The sequence below is a fragment of the Oreochromis aureus genome, linkage group 12 (genome assembly GCF_013358895.1).
Source record: "Oreochromis aureus strain Israel breed Guangdong linkage group 12, ZZ_aureus, whole genome shotgun sequence".
In the NCBI taxonomy this organism is placed as follows: Eukaryota; Metazoa; Chordata; class Actinopteri; order Cichliformes; family Cichlidae; genus Oreochromis; species Oreochromis aureus.
Window position 1 is genome coordinate 23,923,048 of NC_052953.1, and position 15,944 is coordinate 23,938,991.

General features: G+C 41.6%; 2 protein-coding genes across 3 annotated transcripts; one reads left to right on the forward strand and one right to left on the reverse strand.

Moving 5' to 3' along the window:
- Positions 1 to 38: 38 nt before the first annotated feature.
- arsk (arylsulfatase family, member K) lies at positions 39 to 4,461 on the reverse strand. Its single transcript, XM_031731736.2, has 8 exons — positions 4,245 to 4,461; positions 3,908 to 4,037; positions 3,655 to 3,814; positions 3,127 to 3,412; positions 2,857 to 3,028; positions 2,298 to 2,522; positions 1,555 to 1,770; positions 39 to 1,248 (listed from the first exon to the last, which is right to left on the reverse strand). Exons 1-8 carry the CDS (start codon positions 4,410 to 4,412, stop codon positions 977 to 979), a joined length of 1,629 nt encoding a protein of 542 aa, XP_031587596.1. The 5' UTR covers positions 4,413 to 4,461; the 3' UTR covers positions 39 to 976.
- Positions 4,462 to 5,911: 1,450 nt separating this feature from the next.
- On the forward strand, positions 5,912 to 13,741 carry arrdc3a (arrestin domain containing 3a). Of its 2 annotated transcripts, none has more exons than XM_031731738.2 (8): positions 5,912 to 6,432; positions 8,329 to 8,410; positions 8,529 to 8,676; positions 8,979 to 9,081; positions 9,242 to 9,498; positions 10,111 to 10,267; positions 10,366 to 10,508; positions 10,607 to 13,741. In XM_031731738.2, the coding sequence occupies exons 1-8, from the start codon at positions 6,153 to 6,155 to the stop codon at positions 10,673 to 10,675; spliced, it is 1,239 nt and encodes a 412-aa protein (XP_031587598.1). In that variant the 5' UTR covers positions 5,912 to 6,152; the 3' UTR covers positions 10,676 to 13,741. The 2 variants fall into 2 exon arrangements, with proteins under 2 accessions (XP_031587598.1, XP_031587600.1); XM_031731740.2 differs by having other exon boundaries at positions 6,294 to 6,432; positions 8,258 to 8,410.
- The last annotated feature ends 2,203 nt before the right edge of the window (positions 13,742 to 15,944 follow it).

A 15,944-nucleotide genomic window follows, 5' to 3' on the forward strand; every position in this document is an offset into this window, starting at 1 on the left:
TTCTTTCACTGCAGAAAATGATCAAATAAAGGGTCGAATTTTTTATTTTTTTACCTTTATTTTTGAAGCCTAAATTGTGCTTCAGTTGTTCTTATAACCCAGTCATCATTGCCAGTTCACCATCACCAAATGCATGGAGTTTGAAGCAATAACAATAATAATGATAATAATATTTGTTGTCATTTCACATGTACAGTGAAATTGGATGTTATATTATCAGTGCAGACATCTGAAAATGACTTACAAAAATGTCCAAAAATTATATACATATATAAAGAGTACAAAAATACCTTAAAATTCACCATAAGAAATTCTAAAAAGGTAAAGTAAACTGTACATCATGCCACTGATACAACATGTTTTACATTCTGTGGGCAAACACTACACAGTTGATTCTCTTAGAAAAGCATGCACAGTCCTAACAGCATTTAGTTTTTGGAGGAAAATTATTTATTCCTTGTGTTTAATGTTCTGAAACTTCAGGGCAGCAGTTCAGACAGAAGGGAAGACCCAGCTGCATAGGGTAAGAGGCAAGGTACACTCTGAACACCAGTATGTAGGCACAACACAAAAAGAGACAACCATTCACACTCACATTCAAACTTAAGAGCAATTAACCGCATGTCTTTGGACTGTGCAAATTGTCCTCTGGGCTATGGACAATAATTAATTATAATTGATATTTTGGTTTAAATTTAAAGGACAATAGAAGTAATTTACACTACATTACAAAGAAAATCATGTAAAGTCCCTAAAACACTGGTGGAAATTTGTGTGAAGGGGACGATGTCAGAGACGTAGACTGAAGTGTGTCACACCGTGAGCCTAGGACATTTGTAGGTTATTCATCACTGTAACCACTGCAGTAACAACATGAGACACCGCAGAACAGATCAGTGACTTACACAAATATCCAAACTTTATCAAAGTGCAATTTCAATTTGTTCTAATAGTTACTTATAGAAAAAAGATATCACTAATAGCCATTGAGCCACTTGTCAATGGCTCTCTCATTGGCTAATGCATCTTTTTGCCAATCCACATGCCACCGGAGGTTACCAATGACTTGGTTATAGTTTCTCCCCAAGCTCAGGCGCCATGCACCGAATGCTTTTTTATTGTAGACGTGAACAGCTTCAGACACTTTTGGATAGTCCACGATGCTACGCAACAGCTTATCCAGATGTGCTTGCACATCTGGGAATTTGTGAACCACATTGTGAAGTTCATCCTTGTCCAGTGTAAGATCTGCAAAAGAAAAGCAGGAGAAAAAAAATTCAAGGACACTGTTACGCCCCTCTGCAGCCCCTAATTGGCCAGACCTAGTCAGGTGTGGATAAAAGCATACCTGAGGCGGGCTTTCGAGAAACTCACTAGTCTTTGCCTTGGTGGCACCAGCCATTTTAGCCAACCTGCTATGCCATTTTAAGATAAAACCTCTTCTCACTAACACTCTGGCATTCGTCTCCTTTTTTATGTTGAGGCTTTTGAGCCAGGTCGTCACAGACACATACGAAGACAAGCTGAAGTTAGTGTCGGAAGCTTTAGGCTCACCAAAGAGTTGCGGGGAAACACTCAGGCCATCAGCGTACGTGATGTATTTCCACTGATCACTTCTCAGCATGTAAGTAGAGGCATTGACGTTACAACCATGATATTCGCTGAATGCCCAGGCTCTCTGCTGTTGGTTAGGAAAAGCGGTGGATGTGGACAGCAGAGGAAGGAGGGACTGGCCACTTAGATTCCCTACTGCTGAAATCCCAGCAATCTCTGCAAAACATAAAAATGTGTCACAATTTTCAATTTGAAATAATCTAATCAATATTTACTAACACTTTCATGCTGTTTTATAGACAGTAGTCAGGCAGCAATTGCAGCACTGACAAAAAGGCAGGAGGCTGAGCTGAGCACAGGTCAACTGGTTTGGAGACGAGATCAGAGAGGCAAGGCTGAGATGGTTTGGACATGTGCAGAGTGGATAAATGGAACAAAAGATCTCAAAGATGGAGCTGCTAGGTAGGAGAAAAAGAGGAAGACCACAGAGAAGGTTTGTGCATGTAGTGAAGAAGGACATGCAGAGGGCTGCTGTGAAAGAGGATGTTAGGGAGAGGGTGAGATGAGGCAGATGATCCACTGTGGCGATCCCTAAAGGGAGCAGGCGAGAGAAGTCATTCAGGTTAAATCCCTCCGTACTGTGACAGCTCTGGCCCACTGACACTGCGATTCAACTGATATTTTAATCATTTATAATCCTAATAGAATTTATTTAATCCTATGTTGTCTGTCTGCCTCCTTACCCAGCACAGTGGGATAGAGATCAACCAAAGATACAAGCTGGTTGACCTGCTGGCCAGAGATGAGCCCAGGCCCCATGATGAGAAGGGGAACGTGGGAACTTCCTTCAAACATCGACATCTTATAGAACTGCCGGTGCTCCATGGCCAGCTCCCCGTGGTCAGCTGTAAAGATCACAACTGTGTTGTTAAGCACGCCGGTCTCTCTCAGTGCAGAAATCACTTGACCTGGTGAGACAGAGCATGTAGAAGATGGAGAAAGAGCCAGTCCATTTTGGGATTTTCTGTGAATTCAATCAAAAAACTTTATTCAAACAGTAGAGAAAAGATAACAGTGCCACAGACAGTGTGTCTGTGAGGGTCATATGCTTTAACTCTCCACTTTTAAGTCTTGTAAAAATGATGGTTTGTATCTTTTTTTTTCTACACTGCATTTGTAAGCTCAAAGAAAACACCATTCCAGGCATGTTTGGTTTTCTTCTTTAAGATCTCAAAACCATCTTTTGAGTCCAAAATAGCAGCTGTGAGACCAGACTGTAGCGGATTACTGCTGTCAACTAACCCAGCATGGCATCGGCTTCGGCACACATGGCGTAATAGAAGGCCCGAATGCTTTTGACTTCATCGTCAGTAAAAACACCGCTGCAGTTTTTGGTGAAGGTGGAGTAGTAGTCAACAGGGTGCATGGCAGCTAAAGGCAACCATTTGGGAACAGAGATGAGGTCAGAATTCACCTGTGCGTAAGAAAAAAGAAAACAAAAATTAGTTTCACTCAGTGATTTTTGACATACAAAAATCAAATAAAAAAAAAACAGAGATGGAAAAAGCATGCCTTTGTGAGCCAGTATGGTGACGTACGGAAGGTGGATCCCCCTGCAGTCGGCCCCAGGGATTCAGTCTTATACGGGTGAGGTAAATTGAGGCCAAGGTAAAGAGCGAAAGGCTCGGGTGTGGTGGGCGCAGCTGTCTGGTGGATCCACTGCGTGGCCTTATCTGTGTTTTCCCAGTCTTTGCTCATGATCTTTACAGTCGACTTGTTCCCAACAAGTTCAGAAACAGGCCGGCCCTCTTGGCGCAGGAGGAACTGAACGTCTCGTGTCCATGCCTCAACTCGATTACTGCAACACATGTACAAAAACAGGAAGTGGAAAAATGTGAAAGGCACTGTTTGGAAACAAATGCAAATGCACACAGACAGTCTGTTATTGCCATTAGCATTTTTTCCTTGTGTGATTGTGTGTGTGTGTGTCTGTGCATAATATTGATCTTAATTTGGGAAAAGAAAAATAAGAAGAGGAAAGCAAAGGTTTTTTCCTACTGAGACCATGCTACACGTTAAACCTTACATTTACGGCAGTACCTGACAGAGTGAGCCCCAGATGTATAATCCAGCTTGCCTATCATCTTGGTACGATACCCATTCTCCTTCAGCAAATCCATCCACGTGGTTGCATTTCCATCTAAGCACTTGTAGTTGTTCCACGACTGAGTGAGGTGAACAAACTGACCGCTCCACATTGCTGAGAGCAAAGTTTAAGCGGCTGAATTACAACATGCAATTTTAAAAGAAAGTCAAAGTAGATTTTTTTCTAGAGGGCAAATATGTCGCTTACCTGCTCTGGAAGGGCAGCAGATGGGAGAGTTGGTGTAAGCGTTGAGAAAGGTGGAGCCGAGCTGCCTGAGATAGTTTGTGTATGGCAGTTGTACAAGTTTGCTGCCAGGGTCAAAGGACAACCGGCCATCCTCAAGAGACACAAAAGGTCATATGAGGATCAAGATACACAGATGCATGGTACACATGAAGATAATAAGGAAATATTTAACCACAAAATATAAAACATCTCTGCAATGCTGTTGAATTTTGATGGACAATACAGCTTTCTCATTCTGTTTTAAACTATTAAGAGTCACTATCTAATAATAAAGCACTGAAATTTAAGTCATACTTACGAATGCATCACTCATCACCATCACAATGTTGGGTTTGGATGCTTTCTGGCAAATACTTTGACCACATTGCTGAGAAAGGAAAATGAAACCCAGCACTATTATGTTCATGACAGCTTCGTGTCCTCCTGAAGTTATAGACGTGAAAGAAAAGACTTGTCGGAAAAGCATCCGACTTTTATTAGTAGGCGACCACAAAGTTCCTGCTCGCCTACAAGCGCCTCAGCCTGATATGTTATACACATCCCGGTTACACTTTCAAAATAAGAGGTTTCATTTTTGTTGACGTTCTAACTTGCATTAAAAACTGACTATTTATGCAAATATCACCGTTTAAGCGGAAAAAATCTAACATAACATAAATCAGACCAACTGTCAGTAATTCTAACACCAGCAGGAGATGAAAAGAACTTAGCAGCAAGAACACAAATAATATCAACACCAATCTTACCTTAACCTGTCATTACAAAATGCCAACTGTAGAGGGCAGCATTTATCTAAGCATAAAAAGAGCTCGACCACAAATTCGCACCACTGATGTATTCAAACTCCAAACCCCGAATTGGATAAGCAAAGGATGTGTGGATGTAACTCTTAATCAAATACAATCTGTGTTTAATTAATTAGCACCACTCTTTACTGTAGATCTAATTACGGACCATGGACACAGAGACATATCGCAAATTCTGTGTAACTAACTATAACTGTAAAGGCTCTCGGAAAGATGGCTCTAGGCAGCATAACATTACGAAATGTTATGTTATACCCTGTAATTATCACTGAATTGAAATCAGAAGTTATGTCATTTGGCCCTCACTAGCTGTTATTGGATCAACAGTAAGTTGCAGTGACGTTCAACAGGTGATACTGCCGCCCACGCTGGGAACTACGACCGCCGCGAGGTGGCGTCTTGATCCTCAGAGTTGTTTATCTTTACACTAGGACTTCAGCACAAGGATGATGTCTCCCGTGCCGTGGATTCATTTGATCTTTACACAAAATAATATGTTTGATTTACATGCGAATATATAAGAAGCTGGCTGGTATATTCACCCTAGATCTCTAGGCTAAACACTATGAAACAATTCATACTATTGACAGTGCTGCAGGCATCATCCAACAAAATGGAGCTCTTCTTATTTTTGGTGATTGTGCAAAGATGCAGACGCTGCTGTAAATCTGATAATGTGAAACTATTTGTGTGGATTACATCGCAGATGTAATGTGTGTGCACAGAGACCAAATGCCGATGCAGGGCTGGGGCTGTAGCTGTAGACCTATAAGAAGATTCAGAGCTGATGTATGAGCCATGAATCGTTGCTGCATCACATACCATAAAGCCATCTGTAATTTCATTAAAATCGAGGGCCAGGAGGGTTACATTTCTTCTCTCATTCTTTGAATCAAAAGTCTAGAAATAAGTCTGGGTGATACTTTTTGTTAGATCTGTTCGTGTATTTTCAATAAACCGAATCAGATTTAAAGCCTCGCCTCTTAAACGATATTTTTTGGCGAACATTTCTTTGTGTAGTCTTTCAGCTGTTTGACTTTACTTATCATCTGGTTGTGTGCCACACTTGTTCCAGAAGGCGGAAGGAGGGGGCAGTGAAGCCCCGCGCATGCGCCCAGAGGTTGTTTTTCCCCACACTGGCAGTCGTTTAAAGTGCGCTGAGCTACCGGGGTTTCCTTGTCTGACTGGGACTAGCGAGCAGATAGGCAGATGATAACAGCATCAGTTGCTGTTACTAGATCTCAATGAACTGCCCTCGAAGAAGCCACTGATCGTGCCTGCTGCTTTTTGCAGAGGTGGTAAACTGATCAGTGTCCAGAAAAACGGCTCTATGAGATATTTCTTCATTGAGTCTTTTCTTTTTTTTTAGTATTTCAAGGTCTGTGTAGCCTCTTTCCACCATGGTGCTAGGAAAGGTAAAGAGCTTCACAGTAAGCTATGACTGTCTCAATGACAGCAATGTTCCCGTTTTCTCGAGCGGGGACTGCGTCTCAGGGAGGGTGATCATCGAAGTCACCGGAGAAATCCGCGTGAAATCTCTCAAAATCCACGCGAAAGGATTTGCAAAAGTTCGTTGGACTGAATCGAGAAATGCTGGATCCAACACTGCCTACACTCAAAACTACACAGAAGAAGTGGAATATCTGAACCACAAAGACATCCTAATCGGACACGAAAGAGGTGAGGACTTGTTTTTTGGTTTTATTTTCCTGCAGAAGTTCTTGCATCTCACTTGAGCTGATGGGTGAGATGCTCTTAGTGGGCTCGGTCTCAGTGAAAGGTGTAGCTGAAGGATAACAAGAGTGATAGACACGATTAAAAAGTTGACCAACTTTCATAATGCTGCATTTTTTGACGGTGCTTGTATGTATGATGTTTTTACGCTCGTAACATACAGCTCCGTGGTTGCTTGTTTGTGTCAAGGTGTCAGAATGAATGACAGCAGCTCGGCTCGATGTATTTTTTGAAGTATTTAACGTCCAGCGTAAGATTTGTTTTGTTTTTGCTTCTTTTTATTAGGCCCAGAGAAATAAAGCAGTGTTTAGAGGCTCTTTAAGCGTATTTCATTGCAGAACCACATCTTAAAGAGTGTGTCTTTGTAGCTTTTCTTAAGTTTCCCCCTATTGTTCAAAGCGGTTCAATCCTGTTCAGAAAACTGGACCGGGAAAGGCGGGGTAAAGACGCAAGCCCCTACCTCCGGCTGCCTGCCATTGGTTGTGGCTGATGACATCATTATCCTGCAGACAGAAAATTCTGCAACTTTTCGGTGAAGGGGAAAAAAAGCTGTAAAATGTAGCTACCGGATGAAAGTACGTGCGGTTTGAAACGTATAAGGAGCTGCAGTGCTTGATACTTTGTTCCTATACTTATCCTTATGGTTAATCCCTTGGTGAACGTGTATTCTGCTGCTTATTAGGGTCTATACTAGGCGAAATGCTGTCATGTTATAGGTGTGTTTAGCGGTCTAACTGTGCTTGACCAACGGTCATTTCTGTACTTTTATTTTTTTAGTGCAAAAAAGGGGGTGGAAACCCAGACAGTTAAGGCAGGTAACATTTATACTGTACGATAATAATAATAATATATATATATATACTAGCTCAGCCCTTAAGCAAACATGATAACTCATAAAAATTGTGATAGATAAAAGATAATTTTAATAAATTCTAAATATTGTCGTTTAAAGTGGGGAAATTGCTGCAGTTGTTCGGAGTAGGCTCTTTGATACGTTGTTGCCGTGTAGTAGGTAGGTACTGCGGTGTCGCACATTGAATGCGTAATGAAGGCTGGGTGGCTGTGGGAAGCTGCTCGCTCCGGTTTAGGCCGGTCTCCTCCTGCCGGAGTCTGCAGTTTGAGTGACAGCTCTGCACTTGTTTACCACACGGCTGCTGCTGCTTGGAGGGAGGAGGGAGGGAGTGCTGAGCTGGCAGAAGCGCACCCTAGCTGTCCACCTAGCTCTTTACGAAAAGCACTCTTTGTGTTTTAACTGAAAAAAATATATATATTCATGTATTTTAAAAAAAGAAAATGCAGTTTGAGACTCGAAATTGTACAACCCTGTCGAAAACTACATTTCATTCTTCTGCTGGGCAGTGAAATCCTAACACCGTTTCCTGTACTTCTGCCCAATTTTTTATTTTTTTATTTTTTTAAAAGTATTATTTATTTATTTTTAAAACGCAGATTTAAGATTTTTGTCGAACCTCCACACAGCCCATAATAGCCTCAATGTATTGGCATCATACATTGGATCTCTTTGATTCACTTCTTTGTTCCTGGGAATAACACTAGAAGAAGGAAGGGAAAAGGGCTCCGTTTCTGACACCACCAAACAATCAACTTCTTTTACTTTCCTCTAAATATCGGTGTACTGTTTATCTCTCAATACATACAATAATTTTTAAATCGGCCAGATATTATAGTAAATTCCTTTTTATTCTCTTTTTTCTCCCCCACCCTGTGTTTTTTTTTTTTGTTTTGTTTTTTTTTCTGGTATGACTTTCAGATGCCTTCGTAGAGCATTTTGCGCAGGTATGGTATATATGTGTTTGGACTATTGTCCTCCTTGTTTTTCAGACGATGATAACTCGGAGGAAGGACTCACCACTATTCATTCAGGAAGACATGAGTATGCATTCAGCCTTGAGCTTCCACAGACGTAAGTGTTTCATAAATATTAGGAGACCTGCAGTTATTTTATTTGGGGGTTTTTTTTGGCTGTACTGTGATTATAACATTATTTCTCCCTTCTCTCCTGCTCTGCTCTTTTGCTGCAGACCTCTGGCTACCTCTTTCGAAGGGAAGCATGGCAGTGTGCGCTATTGGGTAAAGGCGGAACTCCACAGGCCATGGCTCCTACCCATGAAGACCAAGAAAGAATTTACAGTCTTTGAGCACATTGACATCAACACTCCATTATTGCTGGTAAGCTCACGACTCAATTCACTTGACCAGTGAATGAGCTTTTTAGCTGGTGATGACACTGAATGAAGGAAATAAAAACCTAGTATGAGTCACTTAGGGCATAATTTTCCTAATTATGGGGAATTTCAGCAGGTTAGACTGTACACACCCTGAATCATGGAAAAATAAATACAGAACAAGTGTTGAAAACATTTAGCTGCTATTCATTGTTATAACCATGGAGTAGCTGGTGTTTGATTATCAATCTAGCTTTTATTGTGGCAAAAAATAATGTCTTTATTTTTTCCCCCCACCTTCCCCAGTCACCACAGGCCGGCACAAAAGACAAGACACTTTGCTGTTGGTTCTGCACCTCAGGTCCTATTTCCCTAAGTGCCAAAATTGAGAGGAAAGGATACACCCCAGGTAAGAATAAGTGAATAATTAATGACTTTCTTAGCTATCTCGTAACCAGATAAGCAAGTGGAAGTCCCTGCAGCTTGTGCATTGATTAGCAAAAACACACCTGATAAATAAATGTAGATAAACTTCAGCTAACCTGCTTCCTGTCCTTTTAACTCCGTAGGGGAGTCAATCCAGATTTTTGCTGAGATCGAGAACTGCTCATCACGCATGGTCGTGCCAAAGGCGGCCATCTACCAGACTCAGACCTTCTACGCCAAAGGGAAGATGAAGGAGGTTAAGCAGCTGGTGGCTAACCTGCGGGGAGAATCTCTGTCCTCGGGCAAAACGGAGACCTGGAATGGAAAGATGCTGAAGATCCCGCCAGTCTCCCCCTCCATCCTGGACTGCAGCATTATCAGAGTGGAGTACTCTCTCATGGTGAGCACAATAATGAGGCGTTTAGAGCACTTTCACGTAATCTCTCAGTGCATATTCTGATATTGTAGATTTGGAAGCACAAGTCTTGCTACTTCCAATACACTCCCATGACCTTACCACCATTATTACTTGTTTTAAGTGCCATTCTGTTGTAGAAGTTATATTTCCTACTAAGTCAATATCTCTTCTGGTAAAGCACCTGGCTGACTCAGCTCACATTGCCAAAACTAGGCCTTGGATTGCACCAGTTGTTATCTCCACATGCAGCTAAGAGCATTAGCCCAGAATATCTGTGGCAGCACCTGCCATCAGGGTGCTTATACCTGCTTTACACCATGAACAGAAATGCTAGGTTGCTTATACGTTGTGTAAGCGATTGACCTCATGACAGTGACCCACATATTGTCAAACTAATGCCTAACCCAGTCCTGGTTCGAGTACTTCTGAGAGGATAAAGGACCCATTTCATTTTGTGCTGACTGCTCAGCTCCAGAGCCTTTTATTAGACTGACCATAGCCCCTTTACATTTTTTATAACCCTGTATGACATGTTATTTTATTTTATTTTTTGCATATGCTAAACTGTTGTGGTGTTCTCATGTCTGTGCTCAGGTGTATGTGGACATACCTGGGGCGATCAACCTGTCCCTGAACCTGCCTCTTGTTATCGGAACCATCCCTCTTCACCCATTTGGTTCCCGCACCTCCAGCGTCAGCAGCCAGTGCAGCATGAGCTGGCTGGGCATGGGTCTGCCTGAAAGGCCTGAAGGTACGTTTGATCTCATTGTCATGAAACATCTTTTTCTATTTTAATCAAGAGATCGTAATCGCAAGAATGCTGAAGTGTTGTTTCATCTTCATTTGTAGCTCCTCCAAGCTACGCTGAAATTGTGACAGAAGAGCAGAGGCAGAGCTGTCTGGATGTCCCAGCAGCCCGCGAGGAGCTGGACGGACCTCTCTTTGCCTATATTCACGAGTTCCGCTTCCAGCCCCCTCCTCTGTACTCTGAGGTAAGCACCAAATGGCAAATGACCTTCCTTTAGAGTCTCAAGAACAGTTTGTTTTCTTGAATAAACACCTTTTTTCCCCTCTTTTTCCCCCATTCTAGATTGATCCTAACCCAGATCATGCCAGCCGTACAGAGGAGCGCAGACTTGATGCTTGCCCATCACGCTGAGGATATCCCAGCAATTCCCCTGAGATGTTCGGGGAAACTCAAAGAAGCCTAGCTGTAAGGCTCAGCTTTGATTATTTTCTCAGTTGACAGCGATCACAAAATGCTGTCGACAATAAGAGGAAAAACAAGAATATCCAACCAAAAAAAACCAAACAAAAACGAGTGAGTCGGGTTGGACGAATCTGTTCCTGGCTTCCCTCAGCAAGAGAAATGGGAGTCACCAGTTCCGGGTGTCTTTCCTTTCCTGTGTCAGCTTGCTGAGGGTGACATATGTACAGATGAACATGTATCCATTCTGTATGCGAAGAGGGCGGGTAAAAAAAAAAAAAAAAAAACCCTCTAGTAGCGCGAGCCCTGGTGATGGTATTGACAATGACGATGACGAGGAAGAACCGCCACGGCTCAGCCTGCCAAGCTCCTCTTCACCCCTGACTCTTCTGTACCTGTGGCACATAAGGACTTAGCTCCTCTCACAAAGGACAGAACTTGTCATGTCCGTTCATCAGCAGAACTCACCTTAAGGAAATGGGATGAAGAGAGAAAAGTGTCACCACCGTAGTCCTGAAAGTAAGCTTTCAGCAGCAGCAGCATCAGTCATCAAAAAAAAGCAAATACTAGGTCCTTCTGCCTCATTTATGGATTTGTTTTGCACATCTTGTTCTTTACTTGAGTTGTGTGGCTCTGTTTAATGAGAGTTTAAAAAATAATCACTAATAGTTTAGTTTCAGCCTTGCAACGCACCAGACTATGAGACTATAAGACTTTGATCTGCATCACTCTGAGCATCGCTGAGAGTAGGATTTGTTTTAAAAACAGAAAAAAAAAAGAAAAAAAAACAAAGACTGAAAAGTACAAGAACAATGCACTGAATTTGTTTAAGTTGTTTAAGAAATTTCATTTTCTTGTGACTAACAACAACCAGACAGTACTTGTACAACAGCTGCAGCACACTCAATCTCCACGTGGAAGCTTTTTTCTTTTCTCGCTCTTTTTTTTTTTTTTTTTTTTTTTTTTTTTTACTTCGTTGCCTCCTAAGCTTGAATCTGTGGTTTCCCTCCTCTTGAGTTTAGCTTTTCTTGTTATTCTGTTCTTGTATTCGCTCCAGTCACAGAAAAGCTTGCAGCAATTTTAGTTTTGTGGTGGCTCTGGATTTGGACTAGCAGGGTTGCAGACTTATGCCACTCAATTTGAAGCTGACGGGAAAAGCGCTTGCTTGCGTGGGTGCGTGTGTGTATAATTTGTGTGTGTGTGTGTGTGTGTGAGACATAAAGTGGTGCCCTACTGAGGGACTCACCCTAATTGTTTGCAGCCCCTCTACTCCTAATCTCAGGGCAAGCCAGGCTTGCAAACCTGCCCAAATAGTACTGTCTCAGGTGGTCTTCTCACTTGCTAAACAGTTGAGTGGGGGGGAAAAGAGAGAGAGAAGATAATGTTGTGAGGCTTTTGTTTTAATTGCACTGCTTAGAAAAAATAATGAAGTTTTTGTTCACTACCAAAATGAGAGGCAGACCTGTAGAGGAGCGAGGCAGCTTTTTCTTTTTGAGACGAATCACATTCCCTTTTTGTCCTGCTGCACTTTCCCACTTCATCCATTACAGACTTTACCAGACCAGTGAAGCCAGAATGCTAATTCCAAAAAAAGAAGAAAAAAAGGAAAGAAGGAAAAATGTTTTTGAAATAAGAAAGTAAAACCGGCACAAATGAAATGCTGGGAATGTTGCTAAACTTCTGTTCATGCTGGTCAGAGCAAGTAGTAGTAGTAGTAGTAGCAGTAGTAGTAGTAAATTGAAATGAGTAATACATTGGTTTCCTAACTCATTCATGATAAAAGACCAGCTGTAACAGAGGTTCAGCATATTCAGGAAAAGATGACAAGCAGCACTTTAAAAAAAAGAAGAAAAAAAACACTAAATAAGAAAAAACGTAGCATTCAGTGGTGAAGGTCTGGATTTAAAAACTACTTGGTATTAACCATGTGTTAGAGGATTTTTAAGTAAAGTGGTGTTGTGTAGGACGCAAATGCATTATTCAGTCTTTTTAAGATTAGTAACTTTTTTTTCCCCCTAAGTTTACATTTCAAAACGTAACTATGGCGACTTTGTGTGTGTGCTCGGTGTGTGCATGCTCTTATCAAGATCCTGCTGGCAACTAACCATACAGCTTCTGACAGTGCTCAGTGAACTGCAGATTATTAAAGTGATCTTATCTTAGTGGCCTTGACACAGAAAGGACTTGATCATGATGCTTCATTTTTCAATGTCTCTGCAACTCTTGTTTTCGTTTCTCTTTGTTTAACACTTGTATGTTTTCAGACCTTTCCGTGGGTTTTTTTTTTGTTGTTGAAATGGACAAAAAGGGAAGAGAGAAAAAACCTTTAAAGCAAGGGTTGTTTTAAACAAAGAAACAAAAAAAAGACATCTTGGACAGGCCTTGATTGTGTCATTTTATTTTTTTTCTGAAGCTGATGAGGGTTGACTATTATCTTTTTCCATGTATTTCTGGGCATTGATAGGTTGGTTTTTATAATTTTAACAAACAGCCTCTTGGGTTGGTCTCCCTGACCTGTCTGATGCTCTTCAGGCCAGGGAGTGGCAGCTGTTGATCAGCACCCTTCTCCCTTCAAGAAACATTTATGTAACCTGGGACAAAACACTTTCTTTTTGTGGTAACTAATGTACTTGTTTTGCAATTCTTTGTTGGGGGGTTTTATCTTAGGGAAACTGAATCAAGCTACGCGGTAATGAATAAGCTTACATATTTGTTTCAGGTGGGTCAATTCCATAGTCCATTTGCTTGGGCCTCAGAGTAGTCCAGTGTCAAAACTAAGCTAAATTCCTGACCTGAAGAAGGCGGGAACTGAAATGTTCAGAGAGATGGGATGTAGGAGATGGGATCTGAAACATTTTAGAAACAAAGTGCAATATTACTCAAAGAATTTTCTTCATTCTCATTTTTTTTCCATCTTGATGATGTATTGATATTCTATGAATATACTATGTTCTGAATGCTTTAACCTTTCGTCTAGTTCTTCCTCTTGATTTGAATAAACATTTGTTCTAAATTACACAACTGTGGTTCGTGTGTGTGTTTTCCCTCCAAGGCTGTACACACAATAAGTGTAGGTCAATTGCACACTTGTTCACCTTTGCTGCGTTTCACTGACCGCCATCGTGTACAACTGATCACAGCAAAGCAGCCTCTAAAGACAAAAGCAAATGGTGTTTAAATGTCTAATCATCATCCAGTGCTTTACTTAAAAACAAAAATCTATACAAATGGGTCACAAGAGAATTACAAGCACACAGGCAGCCAACCTGCTGGATGCAGATCATGTCTTGAAAAGTAGTACAACACTGCCCCTAGAGGTGGTTTGAAGGTAGCACTGATCCCTACTGGCAAAAGATGCAAGGTACTAAGACGGACACTGAGTGGGTCTTAGTTTGATCACAAGTACTAAGATATTGGACGATGCACACATTTTGTGTTAAAACCAAAAACATTTGTGTTGATACAACTTCAAATTGCCTGTAATTTTTGTAAAAAAAAAAATACTGCAGTATTTTTGTTTTAGCTCAGTCTGTCCTGAAATAAGACAGTGTTAAAGTTTGCCTACATTAACTGGCCCTAATTGTTTAAACTCAGGTAAATGTTTAACTTGTACAACTTGCAGCTTTCTAACTTTATAGAGCTGCTCTCTTGGTGGTTTGTCTACACATGACCTCTTTATTATGTTTAACAGTCTCTGCAGACCAGTAAGTCAATTTCATCCGTAATGTATCGACTTGCATTTTACGTCAGCCCAGTTTTTTACTGATTGATTTTTCTTTACAAACTATGTGAATGTGTGCACAAGTGAGCTCAGCAAATTCGATCCCGCAGGATGTGAAAGGATGTGTTGTAGGGCCTACTGTATTTGTCGCAAATCCAGCTGGAACAAGATGCACAAATGATCTCACCGACACCAAGAATGTCGGTGCTGTTGCATAACTGGACCTCACAGTTTCTGATACTTCAAAGCTCTGTGACGTGCAATAGAAACGGAGGAATGAAGGAACCGCTTTCAATTTTCTTCCCCAAAATTAACATGGCAAATTCGAAGAGACAGCTCATCAACTTTTACTGGAAATGTTTGCAAAGTATTAGTTCAAGCCAGCCTCAGTGATGACTCAGCAGCCTGGCCAGCTTTGACCCAGCACTTCAGTTTTCTCTTTGTCTCCTCTTCTCAACCCTCAATCCCCCCCTGGCCCCTTTTGACTTTTGTGGGCCCGGGCCTTTGTGGGTGTGTGACCCCTGTAGACTGGGGAGAAAAAAAGGAGGAGGGGATTACTAAGGGAAACCATAGATTGTGGCAGTGTGCATGCATGTGTGTGTGGTGAGAGCGTTGATTAGCAATTGCTGACGCTACACAGGCCTCAGCTGTTTCCTCTCACAGGCTAATCCCACTACCCAGAAGCCCCCGTGTGATCCAGAGGTTCTCGGCAACCTGGTGTGACTAGGCACGTTCAGCGTGGACGGGGATGTTCGGGCTGAGGCCCCTGTAAGCCTGCCTGCCAGTGTCACATCATCACTGTGACATAATAGAAATGCAAACACACACACACACGCTGGGGGGACTGGAACGCGGCAGTGATGTGAACTCACACATTCTTATGAAACAATTGGACAGCCAGCATAGCCACAGGTCTAATAATGCAATGGAAGTACAGATCTGGGAATAGGCATAAATGTATCTGAGAAACTCAAAATTGTGACCACTGTTTTTATAAAATGAGAGAGGCATTTCAGCATGATCCACACATTGATTTAGTATATTACAGACATATATAATCTAAGCCATACGGTCTGACCTCTTGATGACACAGCCTGACCTCTGCAGCTGATACAGACAGAACTGAGCTACTGTGTAGTTATCATTAAAGTATACGCTTTTCTCTCAAGACAAACCCATTTTACTACAGATAGACTCACAAACTCTGGCCTTTCTACATCACATTTGTAACTGGATAACCTTATTTGCTAAACTAGTTGCCATGTCACTGAACCATGCTCGCATGAAGTTTTAAAAAGTACATTTTTCAGTGACAGAGGGATGCAGATATTCTGGAAGGATATAGAATTTTTAAAAGTATTTAGACGATACAGCCTGCATGAACGTGAACATTAGCCAGCAGCTGTGATCTTAATCTAAATTCAGCCAGATCGCCACCTGTTTTTATTACTGGGCACAAAGAAAGTAGCAAAGAAAGAGCTAGAAAGCCAGACTATTTTC

Bases quoted from the DNA above. Each gene is read 5' to 3' on its own strand.
- arsk (XM_031731736.2), bottom strand. From the start codon at position 4,412: ATGCTTTTCCGACAAGTCTTTTCTTTCACGTCTATAACTTCAGGAGGA. The intron at 3,815-3,907 runs GTAAGCGACATA...CTTTGCTCTCAG, and splicing joins CTGCTGCCCTTCCAGAGCAG to CAATGTGGAGCGGTCAGTTT. The intron at 1,249-1,554 runs GTGAGCCTAAAG...TTTCTTTTGCAG, and splicing joins TGTTTCCCCGCAACTCTTTG to ATCTTACACTGGACAAGGAT.
- arrdc3a (XM_031731738.2), top strand. From the start codon at position 6,153: ATGGTGCTAGGAAAGGTAAAGAGCTTCACAGTAAGCTATGACTGTCTC. The intron at 6,433-8,328 runs GTGAGGACTTGT...CTTGTTTTTCAG, and splicing joins CCTAATCGGACACGAAAGAG to ACGATGATAACTCGGAGGAA. The intron at 9,082-9,241 runs GTAAGAATAAGT...TTAACTCCGTAG, and splicing joins GAGGAAAGGATACACCCCAG to GGGAGTCAATCCAGATTTTT.